Consider the following 24,769-nt stretch of genomic DNA (forward strand, 5'->3'; position numbering starts at 1 on the left):
GGAGAAAAAAATCTTTCTTCCTGTTGGAGTATGAGTTCATCTTGCAAACATCTAACTTTAGTTAATCTAGTTATCAAGCTTCACTCATTAACCTGGTATCATCCTATATGAGTGGGTGTAGGCTAATGTAAAGCCATTCGGTTTGACATATATTGCCAGACATATAAGAATAGAAAAAAAGGAGAGAAAGAGATAGAGCAGGGGAGAGGGGGGAAAGAGGAGAAAGAGACACACACAGAGAGAAAGAGAGACTGTGTAAAGGGCTAGAACTGAGCAATGCACTTGGATAATGAAGCACATGAGACTAATTGCCAATTGGACGGTTCCCTATTAACTTGTTTGAAGGTTGACCCTCCCCAGCTGTTCTGTGCTGACTTGATTGGTGGGACAAAGAGGGGGAAGTGACTTGTGTGGGAGGAGTAAGAGAAACTTGGGTGGTGGAACTCACGCTCACTCGCACTCGTGACCTGGCGTTGTACACAAACAAAAGGAGGGCTTAGACCGGAAGAGGTGCCATCAAACACCCACTAGCTCACTGCTGTAGTGACAGATGTGAATTGGCAGCTTTCTCTCCCATTACCCAGTTCCAGGTCACAGAATGCAAGCTGGAGTAAGAAAGAAAAAGTAAGAAAGAATGGCATTCCCTAGTTGGGAGGCCTAAGTCTGTGCATGAACAAAGGAGGAAGTTCAGAGACCATCAGCAACAATAGCAGTAATTCATGTAGTTCAGATCTCAGGTATAAAACAATTTTACTTCCAGCATCTGATCCAGTCTACAGGGCAGAAATACCAGATCAAAGGATAGCCTACAATTCTGATGTTCTGAATTGGCAAAGCTTTACAGCTGTTTGAGAAACCTATTGTTGCTCAGACCCAAATCCAAGACAGAAATTTGTGGGTTTCAAATGAGGAAAGTAGCAATTAAACTTTGCCCTAGATCACACCACTTTGGAGAATACTAAAAACTTGTAAATTCCCAGTCTGTTCCTGAGATATTGGGAAAAACCAATACCCAATATCCCAAAAAAGTACAAAAAATTCCCTTTCAAATTGCCACAGAATTCAGCCCTAACATCAAGTCCTAAGTCAGAAGTAAGCTGGAAAAATGGCTAAGCAGAAAAGGAACTCTATTATAACAAGCTATTATGACAAGAGGGATGTTCAAGACACAAATGTAAAAGAATGTTAACAAAAATCTTTCATGCCAAGACATATAGTAAAAGAGAGCTTGGCACAAACTCAATTATAATTCCTGGAAGAGATGAAACAAGAGCTTTAAAATATTTTATAAATAGAATTAAAATACTTGAGGAACAACCTGAAAGAGAAATAAGAGCTAGAAATAAGAGCTACAGAAGAATTGTAAAAGGAATTAGCTTGAAACAAAAGATGCAAAACCTTGCCCAAGTAACAAACTCCTTAAAAATTAGAATAGACCAAATAGAAATTAATAACTCCATTACATAACAAGAAACACTTAAAATGAAATCAAAAAGCTAAAAGAGTAGAAGAAAATGTAAGGTATTTCATAGCAAAAATAACTGACCTGGAAAAGAGATTGAGAAAAAAAATTTAAAATCATTAAACTAGCTTAATTTCATGATCAAAAGAAGAGCTGAGACATCATGTTTCTAGAAATCTTAAAAGTAAAGTGTAAGAAGAAAACTTAAAAGAAAAAAAATAGCTTAGAACCAGAGGGACAAGTGGAAATATAAAGGAAAGAAAGATTAGAAAAAAAGTATTTCATAAAATCAATATACACAAGCAGAGGAGTACTTGTGTATTACAAACAAGTAGAAGGAAGTGGGAATGGGGGTTTTTGCCACACCTGAAACTCATTCTCTTCTGAGCTAAAAAGAAGGAAAAATACAAATATGTGTGTGTATATGTGTATGTGTTAGAAATATACATACATGCACAGGAATGCACACACACTGCACTATAGAATGTCTGATGTTGATTTTGAACACAAATCATCTTACTTCAGAACCAATATTCTTTTTACCATACTATACAAGTAAACAGCTCTGATAATGTGCTAATTTTCTTTTATGGTACTCAGCAGAACTTAAAGAAAACAAAAAAAGATATAGAATCATAGTGTTGAAAGAGACTCAAGTTGTGAACTTTTGTTTGTACTGAGCAAAAAAGAAAAAAAGCATTACTCTGATTTGAATTTGATAAGGAGATTATGAACTTCAAGCTAATGTTCTATGTCCTCAGACATTAATTAAAAGTACTGATAGATATTTCTAATTCAAATGAATTCCAAAGGACTTCATAATTATTTGAGGATTGGAGGGAGACTGCCATTAGTATGCTTCCACAAGAGAATCTAATTTTAGCGCCCTATTTATTACTTGGGAGGTGATAAACCTTACACTAAGGCCTTTGGAAAATAGAACCATGACTATCTGACCATCCTAAGACTGTCCACCCTTTCTAACAGGGAAAAGCAGTGTCCTGTATGAAGATTGCAACCAATCTTGAAGTCAGAGGTGGTAGAGTCTAGTGGAGGAGCAAGCACAAGAAAGTCAAAGAATTGACCATTTCAGGAAAGATACTGTAACAATGTAAAGTACAAACCCAGTATGGATCTAGTTTGGCAGTGGATTGACATGTCAAGCAGAAGCAACCTGCCCCACAAGGAGCCACCAGTTCATCATTGATGCCATACTCTGCAGTCAACTTCATAAATAATGTCTTAACAGAGGAAGAACATGAAGGACCTGTAATTCCTGAGTTCTGAATTAGTTGCTTTAATTATACCTGTATGTGCTTCATTATTAATGTACTTTCAGTTTGTGCCCATATTGCCTGTCATAATTATTATTATTTTAGCTATTACTTATATAACACTATGTTGCAGGCACTGTGCTAAGCCATTTATAGTTATCTCACAACAACTTTGAGCAGTTAAATGCTAATTTTATCTCCTTTTTACAGATGAGGCAAGTAGAGGTCAAGTGACTTGCCCAGAGTCAAACAGCTAGTAAGTGTCTAATACTAGATTTGAACTCAGGTCTTCCTGGCTCTAGATCTGGTGCTCTATTTATTGAGCCACCTAGTTGCCTCCATTCTACTGCCCTGGACTTGCTACTTAATATGCCCCACATTTTTTGAAGGATTTATTTCACACCTATGTCATTTGAGTAAATGCCTTTGATAAAAACTCATTGAATCTGCTTATTTATTTCTAACAGTAATCACACTTGTGGTCAGGTGAGGATTCATGAGCTATGACACTAGGAGTGCATACCCAAAATCTGTGCACTAGAATCCTAAAATTCAAGTTTAGTCTTTGCCCTCTGGGGAGCCCACTGGCCAGTGCAAGTACAAGCTTGAGAGAGTAGCCCAGAGGGTAGTTCTTCCTCTAATTTCCTAATTTATGTCACTTATAGATCTTTGGTTTTCTCTTAAAGATGATTCATCCCTTATGACCTTCACATCACATAATTATAGAATTTGAAATTGGAAAATAGTTCAACATCATCTAATTCAATTTATTCTTGAAAGGAATCTCCATTATAAAATACTCAGAAAACCATTATCATACCCATCTAGGAAAAAGGAAGAAAGTAACTTAATCTCACTTTATGTATTCCATTCCAGTTTTAGACAGCTCTAATTGCTAGCATTTTTTTCCTGTCACCAAGTCTAAATTTTTCTCTTTCCATCTAATCTTTGCCCTAGTTTGATCTTCAGGAGCTAAACATATCTAATTCCTCTTTCTCATGACAGCCCTTCAGATAATGTGTTGTTGTTGAATTGTCTTTATGACCAATTTTGGGTTTTCCTGGTAAAGATACTGGAATGGTTTGTCATTTTCTTCTCCATCAAATACTCTACTTGGAGACAATTATCATATCTTGCAGAGTCTTCTCCTAGTTAAACAAGCCCTGTTTCTTATATTAAGAATCAAAGTCCTTCATTATCCTGATTATCCTCCAGCTTACTAGTGTCCTTTTAAAATCACATTGCCTAGAATTGAACATAACTATACCAGATGAACTGTTATCGGGGGAGAGTGGAGTTGAGCTATCATCTCCTTATTCCTGGAAAATATATTCCTCTTAATATATCCCAAGATTATTTTAGCATCTTTGTGTGCCACATCACACTACTAATTCATTTTGAGCTTGAACTACACTGAAGTTCCCAAGTCTTTTGTAGAATAACTATTGTATCACTGTGCTTACCTCACCTCATGATTGTAAAGTTGATTTTTCATCCAAGTTCAAGACTTTACTACTGAATTTTATCTTATTAGATTCATCACACTACTTCAGTCTATCAAGATCCTTTTGGATCCAATATGTTAGCTATTTTCTTCCAGTTTTGCGTCATTTGAAAATTTGAGGAGATCTATGCCTTTTTTCAAATCATAGATTAGAATGTTAAACAGAACAGGGCCATGCACAAATTCTTAGAGTACTCTTTTGGAACACCCCCTTCCATACTAACATTGAACCTCAATTCTGAACCATCAGTGTCTATTTGATTATATTATCATCTAATCTGTAAAGGAAATGAAGTTAGATCTATTCCTTTTTCATTTCCCCCTCATAGAAATATGTCTGTTCATTCAGAATAAATTCCTACATTAGCCATGTCCAGAGGGAGAAAGAGAGTAGGAAGGAAAGAAGAATGAAAAGGAAGAGAGAATGGAAGGGAGAGAGGAAGAAAGCGAGAAAGAAAGGAAAGAAGGGAGGGAAGTAGAAAGGGAAGGAGGAAGAAATAAAAATATTTGAGAACAATTAGGTAATTAAACTGTTTGATATTAATTGTAGATATATATTCATATATTTTAGTAAATAGAGGAGAAAAGGAAGAAATGATGAACTAGGGTGAAGAGCTTGAGCATTAAGTATGATGTGTGGAAAAAAGTAAATAGACCTGACTAGAGTGGAGATTAGTATTGGGAGTAGTAGGACATAAGTACATCTGGGACAACTAGGTGGCACTGGGTTCAGAGTCAGAAAGACCAGAATTCAAATATGCTTACTAGCTGTGTGACCCTGGGCAAGTCACTTAATGCTTAATAGCTGTATGGTCTTGTATAAACTAATTAACCCTTGCCTGCATAAAACTACTAAAGGAATAGTAAACCACTCCAGCATGCTGGCCAAGAAAACCTGTCCATGAAGTCATGAAGAATCAGATATGATTGAATAAGGAGAATGTAAGGGTGGATAATTAGAGTGGAGTCATTGTGGAGATAATAACACTAAATCTATTTTTTATTGTAATGTATTTTTAGTTTGTCAAATATTTCTCAAATATAACTTAATTTGGTTGGGCTACAATGGAGAGTTTTGTAGGCCCCTTGCAGCCTGCTGGCTATGAGTTTGACATTTTTGATGGAGAACTTCTCAGAGGAGGAATTTCAATGTAGATGGCCATTTCTATGCCATTTAAAGCCTTAGATGTTGTCAGGGGGCACTGAAAGGCCCAACAGTCACAATGTGTGAGAGATACGGTTTGAATCTATGTCTTTTTTATGCTGAAGTCGTCTCTATCCACAATACTTTGCTACCTCACTTAATATTGCTTGATAGTTCAGTAGAAATTTATTTCTCCTTAAATTTGTATGTATCCAAGAAAATGCAAGTCTCCAGAACTATATTGATAAATTTTTAAAACTGATTTCTAATAATATTTGGAAGAGCAGTGGAGAATACCAGTATCTGTCATTTCATTTTTTTCCCATTATGGAACATCAACAGCTTATAATCTAAATATATTTTTAAAAATAACAATTCAGTCTTTTCACTCATTCATACTGTTAGACAAAATTAACTAAACTTTTAAGTTTAGAATGAATTTTTAGTAATATGTTCTCCTAGCAGCTAAAACCTTTTTCTGAGCCAAAGTGCTTTCCATATTAATGTATACATATGTGTATATATTGTTGCCAAGTGGTAAGTCATATAGAGTAATGATGATCCTGGAATTTTATTACACAGAAATTGTCAAGTGGTGTCTGTTTATGATTCATTTGACTTTATTACTTCATAGGTATCTGTTGATTGGGTTGGAGATTACGATGAACCATTGACTGGGTTTTCTTGGAGGGGTGGATCTGAACGAGAGACCACAGGAATTCAGATATGGAGTGAAGTCTTCCTAATTAATAAACCTAATGGCAAAAAGGTATGAAACTGACCTCTTAGTAGTAATATTTAGTTGTAGCAATTACCACTTTTTTGTCATGAATTTTTAGGTAGCCTAGTTCTATAATGAGCGGCTCCTAGGAGAAAGTTTTATTCTCTTTATAAACTCCTAAGAGGTTGTTGACCCTTTATATAGGTTATATCAATATGTATTATTATCAATTGGTTAACTGCTGGACTCTCCTATGATTGCTTTAATTCGTGTCTGTGACAAGTTGAGTATTATTAATCAGCAAACATGAATTACATAATTAATAATGGTAAATAACTTTACCTTCTAGAACATGGAGCACTATTATTTAGGCCAGGACTTCTTAAATTTTTTCCACTCATGACCCCTTCTCATCTAAGAAATTTTTGCATAATTCTATTTTGAGTCTGAAGTAAGGTATTTCTGGCAGCACTTGTGCACAGTGCAAAGTGCACACGTTGTGTGTTCAGAACCATGGTTGCAATGAAGTCAGCAACACAGGCAAGCATTGCCAGAAACATATGGAATTTTGATGAGGAAATAGGAAATGAACATGTAACATAGTGCATTTCTAGATTAGAAAACTCTACCAAGGCAGGGCAATACTCTTTATACAAACATCAGTTTTAGAACCCTGAGAATGTAAGTGATTTTCCCAGTGCAATATATGGTAGGAGAACTTGAACCTAGTTGTCCCTGTCATGAAACCAGGATGCTGTACATATGAGCTAGGAAAGTTGTGGAGCACTCTTTTGTTTTACAGACAGGAAAACTGAGATCTAACTAGGCTAAGAGATATGATCAGCATATATACTTTGATTCCAGAATGCTTTCTGCTGTTTTACACTGCTTCCCCATAATATTAAATGATATTAAAAATGTCCTATACTTTTGTGGTTGCAGGTTGCAGTATTATTAATGGACACTCAGGGGACATTTGATAGTCAGTCAACTCTGAGGGATTCAGCTACAGTTTTTGCCCTTAGCACTATGATCAGCTCAATACAGGTAACTTGGGAAATAAATTTATTGTATTGTTTTTCTTTAAATTACTATACAGAATGGCTTTTCAAATGCACATCATTGTGAAGAAAATAGCTAAAATTTTCATAATATTGGTTCATTTTACAAAATTGGTTTAGTATACCAATCTGTCATTTTTATAAGACCCAGAAACATTTTTGTTTTGCAACCTATTATAAAAATTCAAACTACTAATAATGATTCTTCTCAAAAAGATGGCAGTGTTTTCAATGAAAGATATTTTTTCTGTTTCTGATTACACAAATACAATATGACTGAGTGCCTATCAGATTTATAAAGTGCTTTACAAATACAATTTCATTTTATTCTCATACAAACCTTTGGAGTTATGTGCTATTATTATATATTTTACATATGAGGAAACTGAGGCAGATAAGTTAAGGTACTTGCCCCAGGTCACATAGCTAGTAAGCATCTGGGGCTGCCTTTAAACTCAGCTATTCCTGACTCTAGGCCCAATGCCCTATTTTCTATGGGTCCCCCAAGTTGCATTCCCACTGGCTGGTTCTCAGAGCATGGATGCTATCTATCACTAATTAATTCCAAAGTTATTGTTCATGAGTCCCCCACATACTACTCTCCCTTAACCATCTGCCAATAGATACAATTAGGTCAAAGCAAAAGGATTTACTAATATGACATAATTAGAGAAAGAACTAAAAAAAGCATTTCTTCTCCCAAAACCAGGGCACACTTTCCAACAAATACACAAAGCGTTTGTGGGAAAAGGAGGCCCAAAACTAAAGGGCAGTTATAATGAGTCTCATGTGTAGGGAATACACATAACCAAAACTTACAATTCCTATACTGATGGGCCCAATGACTTTTTTCATTTTATGAAGTTTTCTCTGTAGCCCAGCTCTCATTGTGCAGACTTAGCTCTCTCTTGATCCCATAGCAGGTTTCCTTCTCTGCTATTTCTAAAAACTACATCCTCTTTTAAGTGATGTCATTATGTGTCCAAGCCTATAATTTTCCTAAACTATTGTTTGAAGTTTACAAGGTTTACATAAATGTACCATGCCTTCAAATTAGAATTTGAAGTGAATATATAGGTGAATCTATTTTACATGGTATTCGGAGACCAATAGAATTCTCAATGATGTTAGTAGTGGTACTTTTGGTATGTACATGCATACAATTATGCAATGTGACATTGACATATGATATTTTTTCATTTAGTTTCTTCTTATTTTTTTTTAAATTATAGCTTTTTATTTTCAAAATATATACATGGATAATTTTTGACATTCACCCCTACAAAACTGTGTTCTAATTTTTCCCTCCCTTCTCCCATCTTCTCCCCCAGTCAGCAAGTGATCCAATATATGCTAAACATGTGCAATTCCTCTATATATATATATCCACAAATATCATGTTGCACAAGAAAAATCAGATCAAAAAGGAAAAAAATGAGAAAGAAAACAAAATGCAAGCAAACAAGCAAACAAACAAAAAAGAGTAAAAATACTATCTTGTGGTCCACATTCAATTCCCACTGTCCTCTCTCTGGGTACAGATGGCTTTCTTCATCACAAGACCATTGGAACAGGTCTGAATCACCTCATTGTTGATGAGTGACATGTGATATTTTTAAAGAAATTTTAAATATAGATGAGAATTCAGAGCATGCTTGAAAAACCTACTTCTATTAACCTTCTGTGCTAAGTGGATTACTCATTAATTTGGGTTGGTTAAATTGGGTTAACAAAAGCATTTTATTAATCCATCTCAGAATGAGGGGTACTATATATATGGAAATTTTTATCAGTTATGATACAGAAGTTATCTTATATCATAACCTGATACTTTTAAAAATCACACAATGATCTGTGGCAATTTTGAGTTATGTAAACAAACAGAAGAATACACAATAAATATTCAGGAAAACATCTAGTTATATTCTCTTTTAAATTTTATCCTTAAGGTATACAACTTATCTCAGAATGTACAGGAGGATGACCTTCAGCATTTACAGGTAAAAAGGAAAGAAGGAGGGAATGAGGGAGGGCAAAAGGGATGGAGAATGGGAGGAAGAAAAGGAACAAGGGAGGGAGAGGCAATGGGGAAAAAAAGAAGGAAGGAAGAAAGGGATTGATATGAATATTCTTGTACAAATAGGTTATTTCTCCCCCTTTTTTTAAAAATCTCTTTCAAATATGGACCTAGCAGTGGTGTGGTTATACATAGTTTGATAGCCTTTTTGGCATAGTTCCAAATTTCTCTTCAGAATGGTTGATCAGTTCAAAATTCCAACAGTACATTAGTGTCCCAGTTTTCCTATATCTCCTCCAAAATTCATCATTTTTCTTTTCTGTCACATTAGCCAATTTGATGCATGGAAGGTGGTACCTCAGAGCTATTTTAATTTTTATTTCTTTAATCAATAGTGATTTAAAACATTTTATATGACTATAGATAGATTTGATTTCTTTGCCTGAAACTGCCTGTTCATATTCTTGGATCATTTATCAACTGGAGAATGACTTGCATTCTTAGAAATTTGAATCAGTTTTCTGTGTATCTGAGAAATGAGGCTTTATCAGAGATATTTGTGGTAAAATTGTTTCCCAGTTTTCTGCTTTCCTTCTAATTTTCATTGCATTCGTTTTCTTTGTGCAAACACTTTTTAATTTTTTGTGAATTAAAATTACCATTTTACCATCTTGTAATGCTCTATCATTTGTTTATAACTTGTCATAAACTCTTCCCTTCTCCCTAAATCTGATAAGTAACTATTCCATGCTCTCAAACTAATTTGCTTATGGTATCATCCTTTATATCTAAATTATGTACTCATTTTGACCTTATCTTGGTGTTTCTGCCTTATTCTTTTCAAATTTTCCCAGAAGTATTTGTCAAATAATGAGTTTTTGTCCCCAAAGTTTGGATCTTGGGGTTTATGAAAAACTACATTATTTTGGTCATTTACTATTGCATTTTGTATATCTAATTTATTCCAATGATCTTTCTTAGTACCAGACTTTTTTGGATAATTGTCTATAATACAGTTTGAGACTGAGATAGCTAGGAGACTTTCACATTTTTCCCCACTACTTTAGGAGATGACCTTTTTTTTCCTTCCCTCTATCTCAACTCAATTTCCACTGGAGGGTAAAAATATCACTTGCCTTCATCAAGGAAAATATCTTTCCTTTTCACCCTTAGTCAAGTCATTAAACCACACTAGTTGGGATTTTGTTAGCCACTCACTTTTTTTTTTACATAAAACAGTTGAAATAACACCAAAATTCTAAAGGCCAGAGTCAAGGTAACAAAAGCATAAGCATTTGCCAGTTTGAAATGGCAGCCCAGGAGGAAAAAAAATCGTTTTTCTCTCTTTCCTCTTGAACCCGAAACAAGCATCTTATGATTCAGCTGATTAACAAGAAGAGGGAAGAAATAAATCACCAGGAGCTTCTCTCCACCCAATCTCTCCTGCAAGTTATAAACATGCTGTTGAGTTCTCTTTAATCACTTGGAGAGCTACCACTCCTCTAGCAACCCATTAACTAAATCCTGGGATATAGAATCCATAGTAGGTAGGTCACTTTGACCTCCTACTCCTTAGCCATCTCACTCTTCCATAGTGTTCAATAAAAGTGATTATTTCTGTTATCTTCCTTCTTGTTGTGTCTTTCTTACTCTTTCTATAAGCCTCTGATCAAGGATGTACAATGTACCCCTGAAACTTGGAATCCATCAGTCAAATGTCTCTGCTTGATGTAGGTGTATTATATGTAGATTACAAGTATATCTAATTACAGTTCCTCTCTGAAGCTCTAGCTATTCAACACCAACAGTACATTGGATATTTCAAAATGAATATCTTATAAGCATCCCATCAAATGTTTATAATGTAACACATTATCATTTTACCCAAACTTACTCTTTTATGGATCCCTATTAATATTGAAAGAACTATCACCCTTTTAATCACCTAGATTTACAACTTTAATTTTATCCTTGATTCCTATCTTTTATTCATTCATATATCAGTTGGGATATCTTACTTCCATCTCCACATCTTTCTTTCCACTCACAACTACCATCCTAATTCAGATCCTCATTATCCCTCCCTGAATTAATTAACTAGTTTCCTAATTGATCACTCTGTTTCAAATCTTCTTTCTACAATCTATCTTTCACAGTGGTTAAAATTATTTTCCTAAAGTATAGGTCTGATCATTGTTCAACAAATGTTTGTGCTTCCAAGCGCTCCTAGAATTAAATATAAACTTCCATTTTACATTTTTGCCATTTCATCTCATTACACCCCTTCCTACATTTCTGGTCATACTGGTTTACTTGCTGCTCCTCGCATCCATCTCTGAGATGTCACCTAGCTGAAATTCTTATTTCTTACTCCTCTTTGAATCTCTGATATCTTTCAAAATATAATTTAAACATGAGACTTTTTTTGTCCCACTACCCCTACTTTCCCCCTTCTACTCAAGGTTCCTATTGTATATATATATGTGTGTTAGATTCTTACTAAGTGCTAATGAGATAATGAGATATTAGGTTCTTACTAAGTGCTAAGTTGGTACTTAACAATTCTCTAGTTACAGCCGTTTTACTTGTGAACTCCTGGGGAGGCTGGAACTAGAGAATTGTTAAGTACCGACTTAGCACTTAGTAAGAACCTAACATATGTGTGTATTTCATCTTGTTCCCTCAATTCCTGACACATAAATATTTATTAAATGCTTGTAGATTGATGTGATTATGAGAAACACCATGGAAAAAAATGAGAGAGAAAAAACTAGCTATTGAAATTGTACAACATGAAATAAATTTTTAAGCTCAAATATTGAATAATTGATATAATTTCATCTACTAAAATCCTCTGAAATTTTATTCTGCCATGGAGGTAACCAATCATTTCTGGAGGATGGTTGGTTGGTTGTTGTCCTTTATGCTCAAAGAGGACCAAAATGACATTACTATGCAGAATCAAGATGCAATGTTTCCAACCATGGCTCTACCACAAGTTGGGCACAAATAATTCCTAGGAACATTTGGAGTGGAGATGTTTCTAAATTTATGCATCTCACATTTCTTTTGAACTATTGCAATTCTGCTTTGCTCATAGAACACAGAATCATCTTTGATGTGGGCACACTATGCTGGATGGTTCTATGGGAAACCAAAGAAAGCCAGCGGCACGTGTAGCCTTCAAGGCTACAAGAGGCAGGAAGAACAGACCACTCCTATGAGAAGAATCCTGGATGGTCAGAAAACCCCAGGGTTTTCTTGTAAGTACCAAGAAATGGCAGCAAGCCCTAACCATACCAGCACAGTGTTGACCAGATCATCTCAATATTCAGGACTCAGATTGGGATAGCCCAGGTTTAGGACTATGAGATCTCCTGAGAACCTATAGAAATCCAAAAGACCAAGAGCTCAAAGATCCAGGGGGAGTGAATAGTATCTTGGGAGAGGGAGGTCAGCATAAGACTCCAAGAGACTGAAAAAACATATGAAAAAATGCTCATAAGTCAATAATGTTAAGAGAAATACAAATTACAACAAATTTTAGAGTTTGCCTCACATCCATCAAATTATTAAAGATGACAAAAATAGGGAATGACAATTATTGGAAAGAATATTGGAGAGATCAGTGTACAACAATGCATTATTGGTGAAACTATGAACCAGTCTCAACATTTTGGAAAGGAATTTGAAATTATACCCCCAAATTTGCTAATTCTCCATATTCTTGGATCCAAAGATGCAACTTCTAATATAGCAATCAATCATAAACATTAAGTACCTACTAAATAGTTCTAAGCACAGGGGATATAAAAAAGAGGCAAAAGGCAACATCGGCTCTCAAAGACCTTAAAATCTAATGATGGAGACAGCATGCAAACAAATATATGCAAAGCAAGCAATATAGAGTACAAAAAGTAAAGAATTAACAAGAGGGAAGGCAATAGAATTAGAAAAACTTAGAAAAGGCTTCTTGTAAAAGATACAATTTTATTTGGGATTTTGAAGAACCTAGGAAAGACAGGAGACAGAGTTAAGAAATAACTTTTTTAGACTTGGAAGTTTATACCCCAAAGAGATCAAAAGAAGAGGAAAAGAGCATTCAAAAATATTTGTATTTGTGTTGTAATATTGGAGAACTAAAACTCATCAATTATAGAATAGCTAAACAAAATATGGCATATGAAAGTAATGTAATATTACTATACTCTAAAAAATTATTAAAGGCATGGAGAATCTCAGGATAAAAAATGAATCAAGCAAAAGAACTTGGTTTAAGAACCCTGATTAATATAGTAACAAATCACACCATACAGCCTTCCTTTCTCTTAATGATGAGGGTTCAAAAATAAATATACATTTATAGTAACAACTATTATATAACATATATCTCTTACTATACTATGCTGTTGATATGTGGCAGGATTTTTGTGTTGTGATTAAGAGAGTAATGATATTAATGCAGAAACAAAACAGAAAAGAAAAAAAGAGAACATATAGGAAATATTTTTAAAATATAAAAAGGGAATAGAGAAGCTAACGTTTGTTAATTTAATATATAATTTAAAACTAAGTTTCAATTTTCTCTTTTTTCTATTCATTTAAAAAAGTATTGGTTTCTTAATATTTGTTAAGATCACAATAACAAATGTAAATAATAAAACTATATATACACAACATTATGAATATAGGTTTATGGATTTTTTAAAAGTCTTTTATTTTGGTCAGGTATGTTAGGAGGAACTGAATTCAAATCTGGTCTCAGACACTTAACACTTCCTATCCGTGTGACTCTGGGCAATAAAACCCCAATTGCCTCAGCAGAAAAAATATCTTTTTATTTTTCACATCATCCTGGTTTTCCCTATTATATCTCTCTCCCTCCCAAAACCATCCCTATAACAAACAGCATTTTTAAAGGCAAAAATAAAATAAAAGAGGAAAAAATCAATATAATCAATACATGGGAAAAGTCAGAAAACATGTATACTGGGCAAAATCTTTAGACCTCCTACTTCCACAAAGAAGTGGTTTTTGTCCTCTCACATCTTTTTATTTGAATCATATTTGATTTTTATAGTTTTGCTATATTTACTTGTATGTGTATAGTTCTCTCCATCTATATTGATGTTGTCATTGTGTGCAATTGTTTCCTCGGTTCTACAAAAATCTTTATCAGTTCACTTAGGTCTTTCTATGATTATAATATTTATATATTTATATAAATATATAATTATATATAATATATAATAATATATTACATATAATATAATATTATATATAACATATATAATGATATATTAATTATATATTATAACATATGATAATATATAATTATATATTACATATATAATTATAATATGTATAATATATTATCTATATAATATAATATAATAAATATATAATTATATATATAATAAATTATATATAATTTATATATACTTATATAATATATATTTATATATATATATAATTATATAAATATATAATATTTATCATTTCTTATAGTACAATAATATTCCACTGGATTTCTGTATCACAATTTAGCCCTTCCCTAATACTTCTACTTCTTTTTCAATTCTCTGCTCTCACAAAAATATCTGCCATAAATATTTTGATATATATAGAGATCTTTTATTAATGACTTCCTTGGCATATATGCCCAATATTGAGTGTCTAGATCGTAGGGTACAGGCATTGACTACATATCGATAGATATAAAATGTGTTATGATTATGATAAACATATAACATACATATATTTATAAAATAGGAGATTTGTGTATTAAAATAAAACTGGACAGGAGGAAAGATTATAAAAATAGAACCTGGCACATATTGAAATATATTTATATTTATTTTGTTTTTTTTTCTTCTTAGCTTTTCACTGAGTATGGCAGACTGGCCATGGAAGAAACATTTCTGAAGCCATTTCAGGTAAGTCTGCGTATGAAAATGGATTATTTCCTTGATACATCAAGTGGTATAAAATAGTCAGAAAGGCTATGTATAATCTACTTATGATTTACTTAATAATTAATATAATTTAAGTACTATTATAGTGTCAATATTAAAGCTATTATTTCTTGATTTTTTTTCTCTAGCTCCTTTTCATCTTTTACTATCTTGATTTTATTTTACTATTCTTGATATATTTTCCTGATCACTTTAAGTGATACAGTGGATAGAGCACTGAACCAGAGTCAGATGTAGACTCAAGTTCAAATCTGGCCTTAGACATTTATTAGCTATGTGATCTAGGTAATTCATTCAATCTTATTTGTCTTCATATCTGTCATATATAAAGTGGGATAATGATAATACCTACCCCCCAAAAAAGTGGGGATCAAACAAGTACTTTGAAATCTTAAAGCTATATAAAAATGCTGATTATTATCCATCATTATTATTTTATATCAGAAGCAAGTAACAAGTGGAAACAAAACCAGAAAAAGAGAAGATGGCTACCAGAAATCTTTGACATAAGTCACAGTATGGACAAACCGTTCCAAGTCCAAAGATAACTTCTGATCTTAGGAAGAAGTAACATTATTGTCTTCCATGATGCATTCTATCATTTAAACTCAACCAGCTATGATTAAAATTGAGGAGTTGCCAATCAGCGAGAAATATCAATTGTTAGAAAAGAAATTAAAATATTTCAAGAAACTGTAATTTGTTAGGAAAACTAAAAACTAGCTCTCAAATAGATATAGAAATGTAGGACAAATGGCAAAACTGGATGGGAAATTTATATTTCAGCTACTTAAGTTAGATGATTTCTAAAGAAAAAAGGGGAAAGAAGCAAACATTTTACCTTCAATATATACTTTGCTAAAAAGTTTACAAATATTATCTCATTTGATCCTCACGTTAGCTTCATTTTTATAGCTGAGGAAACTGAGACAGATATGGTGACTTTAAAATAAATCTAAAAATTGATTTTTGAAAGAATAATAAATTAAAAAACGATTAGTGTTTCTAAGCTAAATAAATGTTGTCTGTTACTATCTTGAGAGAAAGGGGAACATGTGAAGTTTTATGGAGATGGACAAATGAAAAGTAATTATTGCCCTAATTATCCTTCAGTTTAAAATGTTTCCTTTTGATTTTTTAAATTTTTTCTGAGCATTTCATTTTGGTTGACATTTTGTTTCTGGAAATTTTGTGATGAATAGGACTGCTGTCATTTTTCCTTTTTGCTTTTTAGTTTTACTATGCTGACTCATATTCTGATTAATTCTGTTAAATGGTATGGGTTCTCACTTGCCTTCATTTGATTGGTTCTTATTTGATTGATTATTCATTTAAGCACCTAGGTGGCATATAGATAGAGCCTTGAGTTTTAAGCACTGAGTTAGGAAAATCTGAGTTTAAATTTAATCTCAGATAGTTATACCTATGAGACCCTGGCCAAGTCCTTTATCTTCTCATTGTTTGAAACAATTTCTAAAAAATAATTTACAGAGAAGGACCTGATCTACATTGGTTGAGAAAGTTCCTCATTAGGAGTTCCTTACACAGGAAGGCTAGATTAAAATAAAACAATTAAATATTTGGTCTATCATTAAATATAACATACACTTCAGTTTCTGTAACTTTTATAAACCTTAAGGATCCTACTTTCACTGATGAATCATCCCCGTAAGCAAGGATACATCTTCTCTTCACTTGTTTTTATAATGTTAACTAGCCTCAATCCCAAATCTGTTATGTTCTCCCCAATATCAAATGTCACCACTCTTTTTTGCTCCAATATTATCTAAACAGTTAACATAAATTAATTCTTAACGGAATATTTACTAAGAAAATATTAACAGAAACAGAAATAAAAGTCACATCCCACTGAAACATGACCACAATTTTCCTCATATCATTTCAATAACTGAGATTAAACTTAAAGCAGTTGGTATAAAGTAAACAAAGCAATAAACCATCCCAAAGTCTCAACTAAATGCCCTTCCAATAAGCCCTCTGGAATTCCTGTTCCACTGACAATAAATATTCCTAAACCATTTCCTCCCCCACTATTTTCTTCTTCAATCTGAATTTCTACCAATAGAATCTGCCTCCCCACTGATCAACCTTTCTGGCATTGGCTGTATTTTCATTTATTACCTTGGCTCACTGATTAAAGCAGGGGAGTTGAAAGATTGCTCTATATTGCTAATCCAAAGTTCTTTATCTACTTACAATTACTCAGTAACTTACCCTCTTGCAGGTCCATATCTACCACATAAACAAAAGCCTATTAGCTGTTGTCCACAGACCTCCAGGTCACTCTCCTTTCTTCCTCAATGAATTAAGTATATGGGTCACAATTTTCTCTCCTCTCCAACTCTTGTCCTCGTACTAGGGAACTTTAACATACACATTTATTATTCCTCAAACACTCTTCTTACCTCCCATGATGCACTTTCCACTTGATCTTGCCATTACTCTTAAGTACACCACCTCCATGTTCCATAATTCCAAAATCACCATATCTGATCACAATCTATGGTTCTACATGTTTCTCTCTGACTTCCCTTATGAAATCCAGCTCTTTGTCCACACTATGATCTCTAATCTCCATGGTCCCTCATTTTCTACCAGTTCATTCCATTGACTAAACGCTCTCTCCTCTTTTCTCCATCTTGACGTTGGTTGAATTGATTCAATATTATACTGTTTTCTTTCATCTAGCTTCCATACCATATTACACCTGCCAAGTTTCAGCATTGGATAACTCCTACTATCTACTGCCTTCATACCTACTAATGTGCTGCTAAATGAAGTTGGAGAAAATCATCAACCATTCTGACTAGGTTCATTGCAAATTTATGTAGCACAACTTTAACAGGGCTCTCACTGCCACTAAACAATTTTTTACACCTTCCTTATCAACTATTATCCTACTCTCCACAATTTTTTCATCCCTCCTCAAACCTTCAAAAGTTCCCCCTTTCTACCCTCTCAATTGATAACTTTTCCTTATGTTTATAGAAAACATTGAGACTATTCTCTATGAACTCCCTTTTTTCCACTCTTCATCTCATATCATTCATATGTCTTAGGCCACAAAATCCTCCTGAACACCTGCCTCACATAATAAGTTGTCTTATTCCTTACCAATGCCCTTTCTTCTAACTGCATAAATGATGACTCCATACCCAACACAAGCCATCAGCGAGACCTTGACTCCATTGATAAGCCAACAGGAAGATCCCAACCCTGGGACTCACCAGCAGACAGACAGACCCTGTTTCCATAGTAACCCAGCAGCAAGGCCCTACCTTTGGAGCAGGTCAACAGCTAAACACCATACCCAGGGAAGACCAATAGGGAGGTACCCCTCTCCTCAGTCCAAGCTAGGATATCTACCCTCCAGAGAAAGCAAATAGGTAAACCTTGAAGCCCAGTGAAAGCCAGCAGTAAAACCAAAGCCCTAGTACAAAAAATTTGGAACAATACTGAGCCAGAGTCCAATTCTCACATAAAAATATCAAGTCCCAAAAAGGTGGAAAAAAAAAACTAAAAGGAAAGTTTAACTTTAGAAAGTTACTGTAGTAATAGGGAAGATCAAGGCATAAACTTAGAAGAGAACAAGTGTCAAAATAGCTACATTTGAAGCCTCAAAGAAAAATATAATTTGGTTTTAGGCCCAAAAATAAATCTTGAAAGTGCTTAAAAAGAATTTCAAAAAGCAAATTATAAAAGTAGAAAAAAAATTGGGGTAAGAAATAAGAATCATGAAAAAGAAGCACTACTATGGGAAAATAACTTTCTAAAAAATAGAACTGACCAAATGGAAAAGGAACTACAAAAAAATCATTGAAGAAAATAATTCCTTAAAATCAGAATTGAGCAAAGGAAAATTAAGGATTCTACAAGACAATAAAATACAATTTAAAAATCAAAAAGTAAAGTAATAGAAGAAAATGAGAAATTTCACATTGGAAAAACAATTGACCTAGAAAATTGATGCAGGAGCAATAATACAAAAAAAAATTATTGGACTATTTGAAAATCATGAATAAAAAAGCCTAGAAAACATTTTTCAAGAAATTATCAAAGAAAGCTGCCCTGATGTATTAGAATGAGAAAGCAATAGCAAAATTGAAAGAATCCACTCATCACCACTTGAAAGAGATCCCAAAATGAAACATTTCTGCTTCACAGGAACATCATAGCTAAATTTTAGAGCTCACAAATCAAAGAGAAAACATTGCAAGTATTCAAAAAGAAATAATTCAAATATCCTGGGGCTATAATCAGGATTACACAGGATTTGACAAGTTTCACATTAAAGAATCAAAGGGATTGGAATATAATATACTGGAAAGCAAAGAGTTTGGATTACAACCACTTATCAAAAAAAAAATTTAACATAATCTTTCAGTGGGGAAATGGACAAAATAAATAACAAAATAAAGGATTTTAAAGCATTTCTAAATATAAGGTGAAAGCTGAATGAAAATTTTGAACATAACTATGACTCAAGGGAAACAAAAAATTATTTTAAATATATGTGTATAAATATGGCAGGATAATATTTATAATTCTTAACAACTTTATTACTATAATGGTAATTAGGAGTGTGATATATATATGTACATATATATATATACATATATATATATATATATGTATGTAAGTATATACAGACACAAGATGTGGACATAAGGTGACTTTGATGGGGTTGTACACCCCCCAAAAAAAATAATTGCATTGAAAGAAGAAGAAGATTAAATTGGATGGAATAAAAAATAAAAGTAAAATAAATATAAAAGAGTCATTAAAGAGCTATTATAATGGAACGGAAGATTGGGGGGTTGGCAAAGCTTAAACCTCATTCTCATTAAATTTGTCTCAAAGAAGAAATGACATACAACTCAGTTGGATATAGAAATCTATCTTACCCTACAAGGAAGTTAAAAAAGTACAGAGATAATAGAAGAGAGAGAAGGGACTGAAAAAAAAGGAAGTAAAATAGTTGTGAAGGGGGAAAAGAGGAAATAAAGTCAGGGATGAACAAGTGAAAAAAAAAAGCATGGAAGGAAATACACAATTAATTATCCATAACTACAAATATGAATGAAGTGAACCCACCCATAAAATGGAAATGAAACACAATGAATTAAAAAACAGAATCCTGAAAAATTTACAAGTAAAGGACTAGAGCAAATTTATTATGCTTTAGCTGAAGCAAAGAAAGCTGGAGTAACTATCGTTATTTGAGACAAAGCAAAAACTAAAACTGATCTAATCAAAAGAAATAAAGAAGGAAACTGAATCTTACTGAAAGTACTTTAGACAATGAAGTCATATCATTACTAAACATACATGCACCAAATAGCATCTAAATTTTTGAAGGAGGAAATAGATAATAAAATTGTATTAGTGGGAGACCTCAACTTTCTCCTCTCTGAACTAGATAAATCTAACTAAAAAATAAACAAGAAATTAAGGAGGTGAATAAAATCATGGAAAAGTTAGATAGGATAGGCTCTCTGAAGGACAACTTAGAATGATATTTCATAAGACAAAAAAATAGGCTTATAAACAAGAAAATTTACCTAGCAACACAGTATAATCCTATTGGGGGAAAATGTATGCTTAATGAAATAGTGGACTCCTAGAATAGACCAATACCCCAAATGAATGTCAGCTCAAAAATTTTAAAGACAGTGTTGTCAAAGAGGATACAGAACTATAAAAAAGTGATCATAAACTATGACAGGTTGGATTTATACCAGGCATGCAAGATCAGCTTAATATTATGAAAATTAAAAATATAATAGAATATAAAAATAACAAGAAAAATAAAATCCTGGCGCTAGATGTAGAAAAAATTTTCTACAAAATAAAACATCCATTCATGTTTTTAAAAAACTAGATAATAAAAGGATAAATGCAATTTCCCTTAATATGATAAGAATTATTTTAAAGCTAAGAGCCAACCTTATTTGTAAAATCAACTTAAGACCATTCCTATGAAATTAGCAGTATCACTATTTATTATTTGGTAGAGTACTAGAAAGGCAAGTAATAGCTAAAAAAATCAAGGAAAAAATGAGGAAATAAATGTATGCAAAGAAAAAATAAAATATATCTTTTTGGCAGATGATATGATTATTTACATAGAGATTTCTAGAGTGCAAACTAAAAATTAATTGAAATAATTGCTTCAACAGAGTTGCAGAATAGAAAATAAATCCAAAAAATTATCATTCTTTTTGTATATTACCAATAAAACTCAGGAGGAATATGTAGAGTAATTTTATTCAAAATAACTAGATAATTAATAAAATATCTTTAAGGATACCTATCAAAACACCCACAGGAATTATATTGATTCAAGCAGAAAATACTTTTTATAAAATATGCTATCTATAGTAAGATCTTTCTTCAATCAGAGAAATTTTAATTGTACTCAATTAGTCAAAATCAATATAATAAAAATGACACTGCCACTTAATTATTTATCCAATACCTTACCAATTAAAGTAGTCAAAGATTACTTTCTAGAGCTAGGAGGAACATTTTTTAAAAATTCATTTGTAATAAAAGATCAAAAATCTCAGTGGAAACAATGAATAAAAGTGGCAAGGAAGGATACACACTAGTACCAAATTTCTTTTTTTTTAAATTTATTTATTTATTTATTTATTTTTTTATTTTTGTATTCATTTTTCCAAATTACCCCCCCTCCTTTCCCCCGATGACAGGCAATCCCATACATTTTACATGTGTTACAATATAGTCTAGGTACAATACATGTGTGTGAATACCATTTTCTTGTTGCACAATAAACATTAGAATCAGAAGGTACATGCAACCTGGGCAGACAGATATTAGTGCTAACAATTTACATTCACTTCCCAGTGTTTCTTCTCTGGGTGTAGCTACCTCTGTCCATCATTGATCAACTGGAAGTGAGTTGGATCTTCTTTATGTTGAAGATTTCCACTTCCATCAGAATACATCCTCATACAGTATTGTTGTTGCAGTGTACAGTGATCTTCTGGTTCTCCTCATTTCACTCAGCATCAGTTGATTTAAGTCTCTCCAGGCCTCTCTGTATTCCTCCTGCTGGTCATTTCTTACAGAGCAATAATATTCCATAACCTTCATATACCACAATTTACCCAACCATTCTCCAATTGATGGACATCCATTCAACTTCCAGTTTCTAGCCACAACAAAAAGAGCTGCCACAAACATTTTGGCACATATATGTCTCTTTCCGCTCTTTAGTATTTCTTTGGGATATAATCCCAGTAGTAGCGCTGCTGGGTCAAAGGGTATGCACAGTTTGATAACTTTTTGGGCATAATTCCAGATTGCTCTCCAGAATGGCTGGATTCTTTCGCAACTCCACCAGCAATGTATTAGTGTCCCAATTTCCCCACATCCCCTCCAACATTTATCATTATTTGTTCCTGTCATCTTAGCCAATCTGACAGGTGTGTAGTGGTATCTCAGAGTGGTCTTAATTTGCATTTCTCTGATCAGTAGTGATTTGGAACACTCTTTCATGTGAGTGGATATAGTTTCAATTTCTCCCTCTGAGAATTGTCTGTTCATATCCTTTGACCATTTATCAATTGGAGAATGGTTCGGTTTCTTATAAATTATGGTCAGTTCTCTATATATTTTGGAAATGAGACCTTTGTCAGAACCTTTGTTTTTAAAAATATTTTCCCAATTTGTTACTTCCCTTCTTTGCATTAGTATTATTTGTACAGAAACTTTTTAGTTTGATGTAATCAAAATCTTCTATTTTGTGATCAATAATGATCTCTAGTTCTCCTCTGGTCATAAATTCCTTCCTCCTCCACAAGTCTGAGAGGTAGATTATCCTCTGTTCCTCTAATCTATTTATTATCTCCCTCTTTATGCCTAAATCATGGATCCATTTTGATCTTATCTTGGTATATGGTGTTAAGTGTGGATCCATATCTAATTTCTGCCATACTAATTTCCAGTTTTCCCAACAGTTTTTTCCGAATAATGAATTTTTATCCCTAATGTTGGTATCTTTAGGTTTGTCAAAGATTAGATTGCTATAGATGTACCCTTTTTTGTCCTTTGTATCTAATCTGTTCCACTGATCTACTGGTCTATTTCTTAGCCAATACCAAATGGTTTTGGTGACTGCTGCTATATAATATAGCTTTAGATCAGGTACACTTAGACCACCTTCCTCTGAGTTTTTTTTCATTAGTTCCCTTGCAATTCTCGACCTTTTATTCTTCCATATGAATTTTGTTGTTATTTTTTCTAGGTCATTGAAATAGTTTCTTGGGAGTCTGATTGGTATAGCACTAAATAAATAGATTAGTTTGGGGAGTATTGTCATCTTTATTATATTCGCTCGGCCTATCCAAGAGCACTGAATGTCTTTCCAATTATTTAAATCTGATTTTATTTTTGTGGCAAGTGTTTTGTAATTTTTCTCATATAATTCCTGACTTTTCTTTGGTAGATGGATTCCCAAATATTTTATACTCTCAACATTTGTTTGGAATGGAATTTCTCTTTGTATCTCTTGCTGTTGCATTTTGTTAGTGATATATAAAAATGCCGAGGATTTATGCGGATTTATTTTGTATCCTGCCACTTTGCTGAAATTTTGAATTATTTCTAGTAGCTTTTTAGCAGAGTCTTTGGGGTTCTCTAAGTATACCATCATGTCATCTGCAAAAAGTGATAGTTTAATTTCCTCATTTCCTACTCTAATTCCTTGAATCTCTTTCTCGGCTCTTATTGCCGAGGCTAGCGTTTCTAGTACTATATTGAATAGTAATGGTGATAGTGGGCAACCTTGTTTCACTCCTGATCTTACTGGGAAAGGTTGCAGTTTATTTCTATTGCATATTATGCTTACTGAAGGTCTTAAATATATGCTCCTGATTATTCTAAGGAATAGTCCATTTATTCCTATACTCTCAAGAGTTTTTAGTAGGAATGGATGTTGGATTTTGTCAAATGCTTTTTCTGCATCTATTGAGATGATCATATGGTTCTTATTAATTTGATTATTAATATGGTCAATTATATTAATAGTTTTCCTAATATTAAATCAGCCCTGCATTCCTGGAATAAATCCTACTTGATCATAGTGTATTATCTTGGAGATGATTTTCTGAAGTCTTTTTGCTAATATCTTATTTAAGATTTTAGCATCAATATTCATTAAGGAGATTGGTCTATAATTTTCTTTCTCAGTTTTCGATCTACCTGGTTTAGGTATCAGTACCATGTCTGTGTCATAAAAGGAATTTGGTAGGACTCCTTCATCCCCTATTTTTTCAAATAATTTATATAACATTGGGGCTAATTGTTCTTTAAATGTTTGGTAGAATTCACATGTGAATCCATCTGGCCCTGGGGATTTTTTCCTGGGGAGTTGATTAATAGCTTGTTCTATTTCTTTTTCTGAAATGGGACTATTTAAGCAATTTATCTCCTCCTCTGTTAATCTAGGGAGCCTATATTTTTGGAGGAAGTCATCCATTTCACTTAAGTTATCAAATTTATTGGCATAAAGTTGGGCAAAGTAACTCCTTATTATTTCTCTAATTTCCTCTTCATTGGTGGAA

The 24,769-nt window shown here is 33.1% G+C and overlaps 1 protein-coding gene across 4 annotated transcripts in view; it reads left to right on the top strand.

Annotated features, from left to right (window-relative positions):
* Window positions 1–24,769, top strand: part of ATL1 (atlastin GTPase 1) — a 103,134-nt gene that overhangs the window by 33,686 nt on the left and 44,679 nt on the right. For 3 of the 4 annotated variants that reach the window (XM_074290658.1, XM_074290659.1, XM_074290660.1), the window contains exons 3-6: window positions 6,019–6,153; window positions 7,048–7,152; window positions 9,116–9,166; window positions 15,063–15,119. In XM_074290658.1, the coding sequence (XP_074146759.1) occupies window positions 6,019–6,153; window positions 7,048–7,152; window positions 9,116–9,166; window positions 15,063–15,119 (348 nt within the window). Of the gene's footprint in view, window positions 1–6,018; window positions 6,154–7,047; window positions 7,153–9,115; window positions 9,167–12,331; window positions 12,447–15,062; window positions 15,120–24,769 lie in introns of those variants that run through there. The other variant, XM_074290662.1, reaches the window with a different exon arrangement.

The sequence above is a fragment of the Sminthopsis crassicaudata genome, chromosome 2, assembly GCF_048593235.1.
Source record: "Sminthopsis crassicaudata isolate SCR6 chromosome 2, ASM4859323v1, whole genome shotgun sequence".
NCBI classification, from domain to species: Eukaryota; Metazoa; Chordata; class Mammalia; order Dasyuromorphia; family Dasyuridae; genus Sminthopsis; species Sminthopsis crassicaudata.